At 36.6% G+C, this 13,682-nt stretch overlaps 1 protein-coding gene across 2 annotated transcripts in view; it reads right to left on the minus strand.

Moving 5' to 3' along the window:
- Window positions 1-757: 757 nt before the first annotated feature.
- Window positions 758-13,682, minus strand: part of UHRF1BP1L (UHRF1 binding protein 1-like) — a 112,326-nt gene continuing 99,401 nt past the window's right edge. For both annotated transcript variants that reach the window (XM_011934610.1, XM_011934602.1), the window contains 4 exons: window positions 12,116-12,369; window positions 11,716-11,824; window positions 3,329-3,522; window positions 758-1,466 (listed from right to left, as the gene is read on the minus strand). In XM_011934610.1, coding sequence (XP_011790000.1) covers window positions 1,347-1,466; window positions 3,329-3,522; window positions 11,716-11,824; window positions 12,116-12,369 — 677 coding nt within the window. In that variant the 3' untranslated portion in view covers window positions 758-1,346. The remainder of the gene's footprint in view (window positions 1,467-3,328; window positions 3,523-11,715; window positions 11,825-12,115; window positions 12,370-13,682) is intronic.

Here is a 13,682-nt window from a genome sequence, read left to right on the forward strand (position 1 = left end):
CATGCCAAACACGCAAAGCACCATAAAGTGTCGCAATGTGGTTTAAAATTTTCAAGTATCTTAAAGAAAGAGTAGTCCAGCTATTTCTTTTCTATCTTGGAGAGGTTTATGTTTAAGAATGTGAATTTTAAAATACACACCACTTAGCTTAATTCTATCAGAAATATATTTTAAATCTTTAAGTCTCTTTCTTAACACTCATGTACTTTTATTTTATAATGCATGATTTTCTTTCATGTTGATCAACCTTAATTCCTAACAAAATAGAATTCAAAATTCACCAATGACTCTTATTATAGAAGACTTGTGTATGTATATATATATATCTCACATAGAGCTTTAATCAAAACTAGCTTTATAAATTCAGTATGTGCAAACACCCACCTAATATGATACTGTAAGAATGGTATGAAATTGTCTTATGTGCAAGGAAAGAAAATTTTCCAAAAACAACTTCTTAAAGAGAAAAATGAAGGTAAAGAAATTAATATAAACAGTATTAATCAAAATTTTTATAGTTACAAATGGTGCCAAATTTAGCAGAATAAATTACTATTTTACTTCTAACAACAAATGTTTAAAGGAATGTACAAGTAATGCTTTTTAAATCACTTGGTCATATACTCTAATATTTTGCTTTTGTACAGTTTGTGCTTTTTACTTTTACACTTGTACCATCTTTTTGTTGAAAATTATTCCACTTATACAACGTACCCATTATTTAAAATGATTTTTTTCACATTTTCAAGATATTTTATAAGTTCAGTAGGCTGATGATTTTCCAAACCCATTAATTATATAATTTATTAATGTGATTGGACTTTTTACAGTAATTAAATTATAGATATAAGTACATAATTTTAATAACATTTAAAATGTAAGCCTCTTTTCATTTTACATTAGTCATAAAAGCATTTGAATCTTTGTAAATAACAGTAAATTATTAACAAGTATTGAGAAATCAATTCAGCAATCTGTGTGAACGCAAGAGGTTTTCCTTTTTCATTTAAAAAAAATGCCTACAATGAGATATCAAAATTAGGAAATGACATCTTCTTTTCAATAGACATGTAATTATTTTACACTATGTGTTGACTTCCCTAGATCATAACAGTTTAAAAGAGGGCTAAGCCCCAAAACACAAAACAACCAAAAGATTGTAATGCCCGTACCTAATACTTTCTAAACTGGCTTTGAAATAGTCATCACTTCATCACATTCCATTTTGCTTTATTGTCTTTTCATGAAAATAAAACTCTTCCCCTAACTGGTAACATCCACATTATAAATATAACCTTCCTACTCCAGAGCTATAGCTATAATTTCAGTTGTGACTGCCACTCCTGCTATTCAACTGTCATCTTCTTTATATGATGAAGAAGAGCATCTTTTTCCAAGTGAGCCTCTGCAAGAGCCATTTTAGCTTTAGCCAGTTCCTGTTTAAGAGATTCATTCTCTTCCATGAGCTGAAATGATAAATGGGGGGGGGGATAAAATAATTTAATCATTTCAGGAAATACAGACTATTTATATAGTATCCAAAGGTGTGACACTTGGGATGGTAAAAATGCCCAATGCTGGTAAGAGTGTACTTAAGCTGAAAATTGCTTTGAGACAATATTTGGAAATGTACATCAAGCACTTAAAAAATGTTCCCATGTTTTGACCCAGCAATACAAAACACTAACTCCTAATTTCCAAGTCTAATAGTGACTTCATTTCATATGAATTTTCCTGGACTTCTCTATGGCTCTAGACATTCAGACATTTAGACCCCTACTTTCTCAGCCTCTCTCCTTTTTTGGCTTTTATGCCACAACTATTTCATATACCCCCTTCAACCTAAAAGGTTTTCATCTTTTCTTCTACTTTTTAAGAAGTCTTAAAATTTGACATTCTGTTAGTTCCATTGCTTGGTCGTCTTCTCTTGTCCTGAGTCACTTTCTTGGATGATCTTATCTCTCATGGCTCCAACTATCATAAATAGACTCATCTAGCACAAACTTCTCTCCTGAGCCCCAGACTCAAATTCTCAATGTGTCATCAGACATTTTCTTTTTTTTTCTTTTGAGATGGAGTTTCACTCTTGTTGCCCAGGCTGGAGTGCAATGGCGCAATCTCAGCTCACTGCAGCCTCTGCCTCCTGGGTTCAAGTGATTCTCCTGCCTCTCAGCTTCCTGAATAGCTGGGATTACAGGCATGCACCACCATGCCCGGCTAATATTCGTATTTTTAGTAGGGACAGGGTTTCTCCATGTTGGTCAAGCTGGTCTCGAACTCTCAACCTCAGGTGATCTCCCGCCTTGGCTTCCCAAAGTGCTAGAATTACAGGCGTGAGTCACTGTGCCTGGCCAGACATTTTCATCTAGATGGTCAATACGTCTCCCCCACCACCCTTTTAAGACTTAGTTCAAGTATTTTATCCTCTTAGAGCCATTCCCTCATAATTAGGAATGGCTATATTAGAACAAATATATTGGAGCAAATATAGCCATTCCTAAGTATGGGGATATGATAAAACTAAGAACTTTCTGCATTACATAGATACATTAAAATATATGCAGTTAATTTCAAATAGTTCTCAAACTTCTTCTAGATCTAGCTTAAGAATTCTTGCCTTATAGACCAAGTGAGGTAGTTTCCTATACTTCTCTTCAACTGTAGTATAGCATCTGACACAGTATGTTGTGACTACCAACTGAACACTCTCGTCCCACTAGACTTTGAGTTCTTCAATAGTCAGGGATCATCCACTGCTCAATTCTATATCCCTAGCTCAGAGCTGGCATTGAATAAATCCTCATTGAACAGATGCATTAACTCATTCTATGGTTCCATCATACAGATTAAAACTCTGCTGAACATTTTGTTTCTTTATAATGGCCAAAAAATAAAAAAATAAAAAATAAGAAGCAACTTGAATGTTAATAAATGTTTATAGGAAGTTTCAGAAATGATAGCACACCCAAAACCATATTACTCAGCCATTTAAAAAAATTAAGCAAATATAGCAATATGAAAAAATTTTGTTAAACAATTAAGTAAAATTATATAGTATGTATACTTGAATATAAATTTTTTTCAAATAAAGAAGAATCTACAAAGAAAAATCACAAAAATACTGAGAGCACTGGAGGAAGGCAGAAGGTATTAATTTTTTCTTTATTTTGCTCAACACTCTAACCATAGCACCTAGCAAAGCACCTGGGCACAATAACAAGCACTCAGTACATTTTAATAAAATAAGTAAACAATGTTTTAACTATTAGTATCTTAATACTTAGTTATTTAATTGCTGAAGCTGAATCTGAATTAGGTTTCCCATTACCTGTTCCCTAGTGAAGTCAAAGGAGAACTCAGGAAAGTTAGCTGACTGAGAAGGCCAAGGAACCTCTGGGCTTGTCTGAGTGGCTTGAGTGACACTGCGCTGTTTCTTCAGATCATACTTTCCACTGGTCAGCAGCACTGAATCGCTTTTGACGTTTTCTTTCAAATCATTTCCAGTGTTAAGCATGTGAGAATCTGATCAAACAAATATCATGCTCAGATAACATTTCCAAATACTTGATAAATCTTTAAAAGTTCAATTGTGAAAATCTAATTTAAAGCTAAGTATCTATATATATTAGTATGAGGATAGCAGTATGAGATAGAACAACCAATAAAACCAAAAGATTATTCTCTGAAAAGATCAACTAAATAAACATTTCTTCCTAAGAATTCTTCCTAAGAATTTGTCAACTTCATCTAAGTTAATTACATAATTATGTTTTTATACTAAAGGTTGATTTAATAGATTTAATTTAAAGGCTTATTATTAGATTAACTAATAAACTTTTAGTTAGATTGACCAAGGAAAAGAAATTACTAGAATCTGAAACAAAAGAAGTGACATTACTACCCACTTTACAGAAATAAAATACCACAAAGGAATACTATAAACAACAGTATGTCAATAATTAGATAACTTAGGGCAGGCACAGTGGCTCATGCCTGTAATCCCAGCACTTTGGGAGGCCTAGTTGGGAGAACTGCTTGAGGCCAGGATTTGGAGACCAGCCTGGGCAATGTAGCAACACCTGTCTCTATAAAAATAAAAATAAAAAATAAAAAAAATTATGTAACTTAAGCCTGGCACCTGTAATCCCAGCACTTTGTGAGGCCGAGACGGGTGGATCACCTGAGGTCAGGAGTTCGAGACCAGCCTGGCCAACATGGTGAAACCCGTCTCTACTAAAAATACAAAAATGAGCCAGGCATGGTGGTGCACACCTGTAGTCTCAGCTACTCAGGAGGCTGAGGCAGAAGAATTGCTTGAACCCGGGAGGCGGAGGTTGCTGTGAGCTGAGATCATGCAGACTCCCTCTCAAAAACAACAACAAAAACAACTATGTAACTTAGATGAAATAGACAAATTCTTAGAAAGACAGTAACTACCCAAATACTCAAGAAGACAATGTCAACAGACCTATAGCTGAGAGAGACAATCAGTAATTATAAAACTACCCACAAAGAAAAGCCCAGGCCCAGGTGGCTTCACTGGAGAATTCTATCAAACATTTAAAGAATAATATCAAATCTTTAAAAACTCTTCCAAAAAACAGAAGGAGCATTCCCAAACTTTGTATGAAGGCAGTATTACCCTGATATCAAATCTTGACAAAAACAAACAAACAAACAAAAAACACACAAGAACACTAAGACCAATATGCTGATGAATATGGACATAATCATCAACAAAATGTTAGTAAACTGAACCCAGCAACATACAAACATAACTATAAAGCATGGTCAACTGGGATTTATCCCAGGAATGCAAATATATCTGTCATCCAGGCCGGACGCGGTGGCTCAAGCCTGTAATCCCAGCACTTTGGGAGGCCGAGACGGGTGGATCACGAGGTCAGGAGATCGAGACCATCCTGGCTAACACAGTGAAACCCCGTCTCTACTAAAAAATACAAAAAACTAGCCGGGTGAGGTGGTGGGCGCCTGTAGTCCCAGCTACTCGGAGGCTGAGGCAGGAGAATGGCGGAAACCCGGGAGGCGGAGCTTGCAGGGAGCTGAGATCCGGCCACTGTACTCCAGCCCGGGCGACAGAGCGAGACTCCGTCTCAAAAAAAAAAAAAAAAAATTATATATATATATATCTCATCCAAAAAGTAACTAATGTAATACATCAACAGAATAAAAGGCAAAAGCCACATGTTCATCTCAATAGATGCTGAAAAAGCATATGACAAAATCCAATACCTTTTCATGATAAAAACACTCACCAAATTAGAAATAGAAGGGAACTTCCTCAATCTAATAAAAGGTCATCATGTATAAACGTCCCACATTTAATATGATACTTAATGGTGAAAGACTAGACTCTTTTCCTGTTGGCCAAAATCAGAAACTAGACAAGGCTGTCTCCTATTGTTACTTTATTTTATTTTATTTTTTTGAGACGGAGTCTCGCTCTGTTGCCAGACTGGAGTGCAGTGGCACAATCTCGGCTCACTGCAACCTCCATCTCCCAGGTTCAACCTCCCAAGTAGCTGGTGTACCCAGCTAATTTTTGTATTTTCAGCAGAGATGGGGTTTCACCGTGTTGGCCAGGATGGTCTCAATCTCTTGATCTGGTGATCTGCCAGCCTCAGCTTCCCAAAAGTGCTGGGATTACAGGCGTGAGCCACCATGCCCGGCCTGCTATTGTCACTTCTATTCAACATTGTCTTAGAGGTTCTAACCAGGGCAACTGGGCAAGAAAAACAATAGAAGACATTCAGATTGGAAAGGAAGAAGTAAAATTATCTCTATTAGATATGACCTTGGGTATAGAAAAAAACTAAGGAAACAACTAAAAAACTACTGGAACTAATCAAGTTCAGTGAGGTTGCAGGATACAAAATCAATACACAAAAATAAACTACATTTCTATAATGTGTAATAAAGAATCCACAGATGAAAGAAAACAATTCCATTTAAAATACTGTCATCAAAAAGAATACAAATAAACTTAACAAAAGAAGCAAAAAACTTACTATACTCTGAAAACTATAAAACATTGTTGAAAGAAATAAATAGATCTAAATAGATGCAAAAAATCCCCACTCTTCATGGATTGGAAGATTTAATGGAAATACTCCCCAAATCTATCTACAGCTTTAACACAATCCCTATCAGAAGTTGAGCTGGCTTCTTTGTAGAAATTATCAAGCTGACTTTAAAATTCATATGGAATTGCAAGGGACCCAAAAGAGTCAAAAAAAAATCTTGAAAAGGTACAATAAAGTTGGACGACTCATATGTTCCAATTTTAAAACTTACTTTAAAGAAGCTGGTAATCAAGACAGTGCGGTAGTACCAAAGACAGACATACAGACAAGTGGAATAGAATTGAGAATCCAGAAACAAACCTATGTGTCTTTAATCCTTACCCATATTCAAATTGATACATTTGAGTTAAAGAGCTAAATTTAATGGATAATTCTATAAAATTCTTAAAAGAAAACATGAGAAAATCATAATGACTTCAGATTTGGCCATGGATTCTTATACAGGACATCCAAAGCACAGGCAACAAAAGAAAACAGAAAAATTGAACACTGTTGTCTTAAGAAATTGCCACAGCCACCCCAACCTTCAGCAACCACGGCTGTCATCAGTCAGCAGCCATCAACCTTGAGGCACGAGCAAAAAGATTATGACTCACTGAAGGTTTAGATGATCACTAGCATTTTTTAGCAATCAAATTTGTTTGTTTTTTGAGATGGATTCTTGCTCTTGTCCAGGCTGGAGTAGAGTGGCACGATCTCGGCTCGCTGTAACCTCCGCCTCCTGGATTCAAGCGATTCTCCTGCCTCAGCCTCCCGAGTAGCTGGGACTACAGATGTGCGCCAACACACCCAGCTAATTTTTGTATTTTTAGCAGACAGGGATTTCCCATGTTGGCCAGGCTGGTCTTGAACTCTCGACCTTAGGTGATCTATCCACCTCAGCCTCCCAAAGTGCTGAGATTACAGGCATGAGCCACCATGCCCAGATAGAAATCAAGTATTTTTAAACTAAGCTATGTATATTTTTTAGACATAATAGTGTAAACATGACTTTCATATGCACTAGTAAACCGCAAAATTTGTATGACTTGCTTTATTGTGATACTCACTTTATTGTGGCAGTCTGGAATCCAATCTGCAATATATTTAAAGTATGCCTGTATAAGGAAGAAGTTCAGCTTCCTTCGTGTGGCTATCTAGTCATTCCATCACCACTTGTGAAAAGGCTGTTCTTTCCCTCATTGAATTGTTTTGCCAGACTTGCCAAAGATCAATTAATGTAAGAGTTTATCTCTGGACTCTCAATTCAATTCATTCCAATTATCTTTCACCAGGCTCTTTTCTACTCAATCAGCTAGAGAGCATTTCTAGTTTATAATTATAAAAGCTGATTAGTACTGCTATTTTCAAATGTTTCAGAGATTACTGATTTCAAATGTTTCAGAATTGTTGAATATCTTGTATTTTCCTATTTTCTTGTTTATGTTTATCCCATTTTCTTGCCTATGAATGCTGTTTCTATTTGCCATAGCCAACCTCTAGTGACTATGGGAAAGGAAAGGCTGCTCTACTGGGTGAGATACACCAAGTATGTTAACTGAATAGGGAATCATTCCCTTCCTGGGGGCTTAGCAGCTGCATAATCTACCCTCAATATTTTAGTCTATATGCAAACCCTACTGAAGCCTACTACTGGGCACGGGCACGGGAGAGGATCCCAAAAAGGAATGCCCATATTATTTATGCTATTGCCTCAGGGGCTCATTCTAACCTCAGTATCTTGTTGGGGAGATTCCTCCTATTTTTGAGGAGGAACTTCAGTTGTGTAGTCCTCTTGGATTCTTTTGGTCCTGTTTCTCACTGCTTCCCAGGGAAGAAGGTATGATTTATCTGATTGATGAGTTTTTTTTTTTAAAGAACTATATATATGTAGTTCAGTCTCTTGCTCTGGTATATGCTGTACCTCCTGCCAAGAGGGTGCATTCTTTTCTGTTTTTTTTTTTTTTTTTTTTTTTTTTTACAAGACAGACCTGAATTTTTGGGAGCTAAAAGATTTGGGAAAGAGAGCCAGGCAGAGTCTTCTCACAGACCTAAGCTATCCTCTCCACCTGAGCAATTATCAGTAATAGAGCTACCATTTTGATCTTCGTTGGCCTTTCTCCTATGTCTGTCTCCACTTGTTTCCAAACTACAGAGGACAGGACTCTTTAAGAGTCTCCCACAAACTGTTCCTACATCTGCAATTGTCCTCTCCGTTCTTCTGTAGCATTGTTAATAACTTTATTCTTTAGTTGACATGTTTTCTGTCATTTCATGAGGTTTTTGATACGAGATGAAACAGATGTACATGTCATTCTTTCAACTAGCTACTAAAATAGTGAAGCCCAGAACACATAGATCTACTGACTCATGCTCTTTCCACTACTCACTACCTTAAAAGACACAGACCTTACATTAGCGACCTTAAAAATTTTGTTAGAGTGGGGATACTAACATTAAAGGTGAACTAAGTACATAGACAATATACCGCAAGTAACTAACGTACAGAAAAGTGCCAAAAGAAGTGGAAGAACTCACATCAGATTACAAAGAAAGTGTCACTATACAAGGATGCCCTCTCTCATCACTCCTATTCAACACAGTATTGGAAACTCTGGCCAGGGCAATCAGGCAAGAGAAAGAAATAAAGGGTATTCAAGTAGGAAAAGAGGAAGTCAAATTGTCTCTGTTTGCAGATGACATGATTGTATATTTAGAAAACCCCGTCGTCTCAAACCAAAATCTCCTTAAGCTGATAAGCAACTTCAGCACAGCCTCAGGATACAAAATCAACGTGCAAAAATCACAAGCATTTCTATACACCATTAACAGACAGACAGAGAGCCAAATCATGAGTGAACTCCCACTCACAATTACTAAAAAGAGAATAAAATACCTAGAAATACAACTTAAAGGGATGTGAAGGACCTCTTCAAGGAGAACTACAAACCACTGCTCAATGAAATAAAAGAGGACACACTGGGAGGACGAGGAGGGTGGATCACGAGGTCGGGAGATCAAGACCATCCTGGCTAACACGGTGAAACCCCATCTCTACTAAATATACAAAAAATTAGCTGGGCGAGGTGGCGGGTGCCTGTAGTCCCAGCTAGAGCAAGACTCCGTCTCAAAAAAAAAAAAAAAAAAAAAGAGGACACAAACAAATGGAAGAATATTTCATGCTCATGGATAGTAAGAATCAGTATCATGAAAATGGCGATACTGCCCAAGTTAATTTATAGATTCAAAGCTATCCCCATCAAGCTACCACTGACTTTCTTCACAGAATTGGAAAAAACTACTTTAAATTTCATATGAAACCAAAAAAGAACCCACAGAGCCAAGACAATCCTAAGCCAAAAGAACAAAGCTGGAGGCATCATGCTACCTGACTTCAAACTATACTACAAGGCTACATTAACCAAAACAGCATGCTACTGGTACCAAAACAGATACACAGATCAGTGGAACAGAACAGAGGCCTGAGAAATAACACCACACATCCACAACCATCTGATCTCTGACAAGCCTGACAAAAGCAAGAAATGGGGAAAGGATTCGCTATTTAATAAATGGTGCTGGGAAAACTGGCTAGCCATATGTAGAAAGCCGAAACTGGATCCCTTCCTTACCCCTTACACAAAAATTAACTGAAGATGGAATAAAGACTTAAATGTAAGACCTAAAATCATAAAAACCCAATTAGAAAACCTAGGCAATACCATTCAGGACACATGCATGGGCAAAGACTTCATGACTAAAACATCAAAAGCAATGGCAACAAAAGCCAAAATTGCCAAATGGGATCTAATTAAACTGAAGAGCTTCTGCACAGCAAAAGAAACTATCATCAGAGTGAATAGGCAACCTACAGAATGGGAGATAATTTTTGCAATGTATCCATCTGACAAAGGGCTAATATTCAGAAACTACAAAGAACTTAAACAAATTTACAAGAAAAAAACAACCCCATCAAAAAGTGGGCAAAGGATAGGAACAGACACTTCTCAAAAGAAGATGTTTATGCAGCCAACAGACATATGAAAAAATGCTCATCATCACTGGTCATCAGAGAAATGCAAATCAAAACCACAATGAGATACCATCTCATGCCAGTTAGAATGGCTATCACTAAAAAGTCAGGAAACAACAGATGCTGGAGAGGATGTGGAGAAATAGGAGCGCTTTTACACTGTTTGTGGGAGTGTAAATTAGTTCAACTGTCGTGGAAGACAGTGTGGTGATTCCTCAAGGATCTAGAACTAGAATTACCATTTGACCCAGTGATCCCATTACTGGGTATATACCCAAAGGATTATAAATCATGCTACTATAAAGACACATGCATATGTATGCTTACTGCGGCACTATTCACAATAGCAAAGACTTGGAACCAACCCAAATGTCCATCAATGACAGACTGGATTAAGAAAATGTGGTACATATACACCACAGAATACTATGCAGCCGTAAAAAAGGATGAGTTCATGTCCTTTGCAGGGACATGGATGATGCTAGAAACCATCATTCTAAGCAAACTATCACAAGGACAGAAAACCAAACACTGCATGTTCTCACTTGTAGGTGGGAACTGAACAATGAGATCACTTGCACACAGGGCGGAGAACATCACACACCAGGGCCTGCTGGGGGGTGGGGGCTGGGGGAGGGATAGCATTAGGAGAAATACCTAATGTAAATGACGAGTTGATGGGTGCAGCAAACCAACATGGCACACGTACACCTATGTAACAAACCTGCACGTTGGGTACATGTGCCCTAGAACTTAAAGTATAAAAATAATATTAATAAAAAGAAAGTGTCAGTATAAAGAAGAAAGTTGAGAGAACAATGGAAGGATGAATGAAATCCACGTAGTGATGAGCAATTCCAATGAGAAACAAGGCAAGTAAGAACGCAGAGACGTGCAAAGTGCAGAGAAGTGCAAGGTAAGTTCCATTATAAGAAGTATAAGTAGGAAATAAAGCTAAGAAAGAGATCAATGGAAATACACGAGTAAGATCAAGAGATGTGTAAGACCCTGAAGGCCTCTCTCACTTTCTACAACATTCAAGACACATTTGTACAACAGGTACTAAACCAACTATATATGAGGTTTTTTCCAGGGTAGAGGCTGGTACACGTATAGATGATACTTTATTACGATGTACTAAAGGTGTCCGTCAATCTTCCACTACTATGTATGTATATATATAAAAGAAATATAAGTGAAAAGAAACAATCAGTATGTAAATAATTTAACTTCGAAATTTGAGTAGGTGTTCATTTAAATGGGTTTTCATCGGCTCGGCGCAGTGGCTGGCCTGTCATCCCAGGACTTTGGGAGGCTGAGGCAGGTGGATCACCTGAGGTCAGGAGTTTGAGACCAGCCTGGCCAACATGTGAAACTCCATCTCTACTAAAATTTTTTTTTATACTAAAAATATAAAAATTAGCTGGGCATGGTGACAGGCACCTGTAATCCCAGCTACTCAGGAGGCTTAGGCAGGAGAATCAGTCAAACCAGGGAGGCAGAGGTTGCAGTAAGCCAAGATCGCGCCATTGCACTTCAGCCTGGTCGACAAGAGCGAAACTCCGTATCATAAATAAATGAACAGTTTTTCATATATACCTCTGATATGAAAAGAGCCATCGTCACTTCTCTCTACCACAAGATGATCAATATGTACAGTTACAGGAGCTGGTTCAAGGGATACTGTACTACTCCGGGGACTGTCATCCTACAGGAAAGAAAAATAACATTGCCATTCAGTCGGTCATATTTTTAATGAGTTAAAGATAACACATGTATCTTTATATGTTTCAGCTGATACAGTGAGAAAACTGCCTGTTACATTTTGACATTTCCTAATTTCCAAAACAGATCTCTACATCATTTACCAAAAAAGAACAAAATCATTTTAATAAATGCTGATAGAACATATATTATAGAAAAGGCACATTCTTAGACATGAATGAAAGTCCAGATAGGCAAAAGGAACATGAAAATATAAAATTATTTATTAACATACTTTTAAATTTATTTTTGTGTTAGAAACTTGTATCTTCATTGGCATTACTGTTGCAACAGTTTCATCTTCCAAAAAATGTTGAATATTCATAAGAGAAGATGTAAGAAACTCAGTGCTGAAGTTTTCTATGTGGCACTGCAGAAATCCATTTTTTTCTGCAAGTAAAGAGTGCATTACAGCACCAGGACCACTTTCAAACCTCAGAGAAATCTCAGGAGAGGACTTGGAATGAATTACAGCTTTCTGATCGGAACCTAAGGAAAATGAACATACAAAAATGTTTGTAGCATTATTCAATAATATTACAATTATGTGCCATGTGGTACATTAAAATAATACTTGTTTTACTATTCACCCCTAGTTTAAGTGATATTCTATAGTACATATACAATATACGTACACACACTAATTTCAATATTTTAAGGCAACTTTCTACTACAATAATGTTGATTTTTCTATATTTTCTGTTTTTTTGATAACAAGAAAAATATGTCATGATAGAACTCAGGTGTGATACATGCCTCAAATACTTAGTGTGTGTTTGATTGTGTACCTAAGTATACATTCAAATGTTGGCTGTGAAGCAGAAATAAGTCAGACATTTAAAGTGACTCTTAAGCCATTTCTCAAGTAACAAAGCCTGAGGTTTTGCACCTTCCTCATTAAACTGGGTCCTTAAATAACAGAAAAGTAAACAGAGAAGACCTCATTAAACTGTTTCTATTAGAAGGCAAACCGAAAACTGAAATTAAGGGAAGAGAGAGAGAGTGTGTGTGTATGTGTGAGTGTGTGTGTGTAAAATTACATTTACTTATGCCTGGACCCTATCGCCCCAAAAAAATTTATAGATGGCATAGACAGGTATAAACACATAGTTTAAAAACAAAGTTTAAAATTCCAATAATAAAATACCTAACTTAAAAAACATAAGTTCCTAGTGAAACCACTGAAGTAAATTACTTGTAAACTCACACTCAGGGTAACTATTTTGCTTATTTATTTTATGTTACTTGGTTCCAAAATGAGTAAGAGGCAATATGCACATGGTATAATCTGATAAAAAATGAGGAGACAAGGAAAAAAGGAAGGATGGAAGGGAAAAGGGAAAGGTAGTTGTTAAGATTAATAACCCAAAATGCATTATTTAAATTCCTATACCAAAAGGTGGACCAAAAATGAGCTCTCTAGCAAAAAAGATAAAAATGTGATAGTTTCACAACTCATGTAACCTTTAAGATAAAAACAAACTTGTTCTGGAAAGGCAAAGCTGTTTCAGTTTCTGAGGTATGAAAGTTATTTATCCCATGGGTCCTCATAAGAAGACTGCTATATCAATTCATGATGGATTTTTAAAAATTCATAATGAGAAGGTATTTTATTTTTCTTCAGCATGGGTGTGACTAGCCTTAAACAGGTCAAATGTATGTATATTTGTGAAAGGGGGAGATTTGCAAGAAATTAAAGATGTGTGTATGTATTTACACAAAGGATAGGTCTCCATTCACAATTCCAGGTAGAGTTGCTCTTGAAGCTTGTATTCCAGATACAGAATTATACTTAATTAGTG

Source organism: Colobus angolensis, unplaced genomic scaffold (genome assembly GCF_000951035.1).
Source record: "Colobus angolensis palliatus isolate OR3802 unplaced genomic scaffold, Cang.pa_1.0 Scaffold10, whole genome shotgun sequence".
NCBI classification, from domain to species: domain Eukaryota; kingdom Metazoa; phylum Chordata; class Mammalia; order Primates; family Cercopithecidae; genus Colobus; species Colobus angolensis.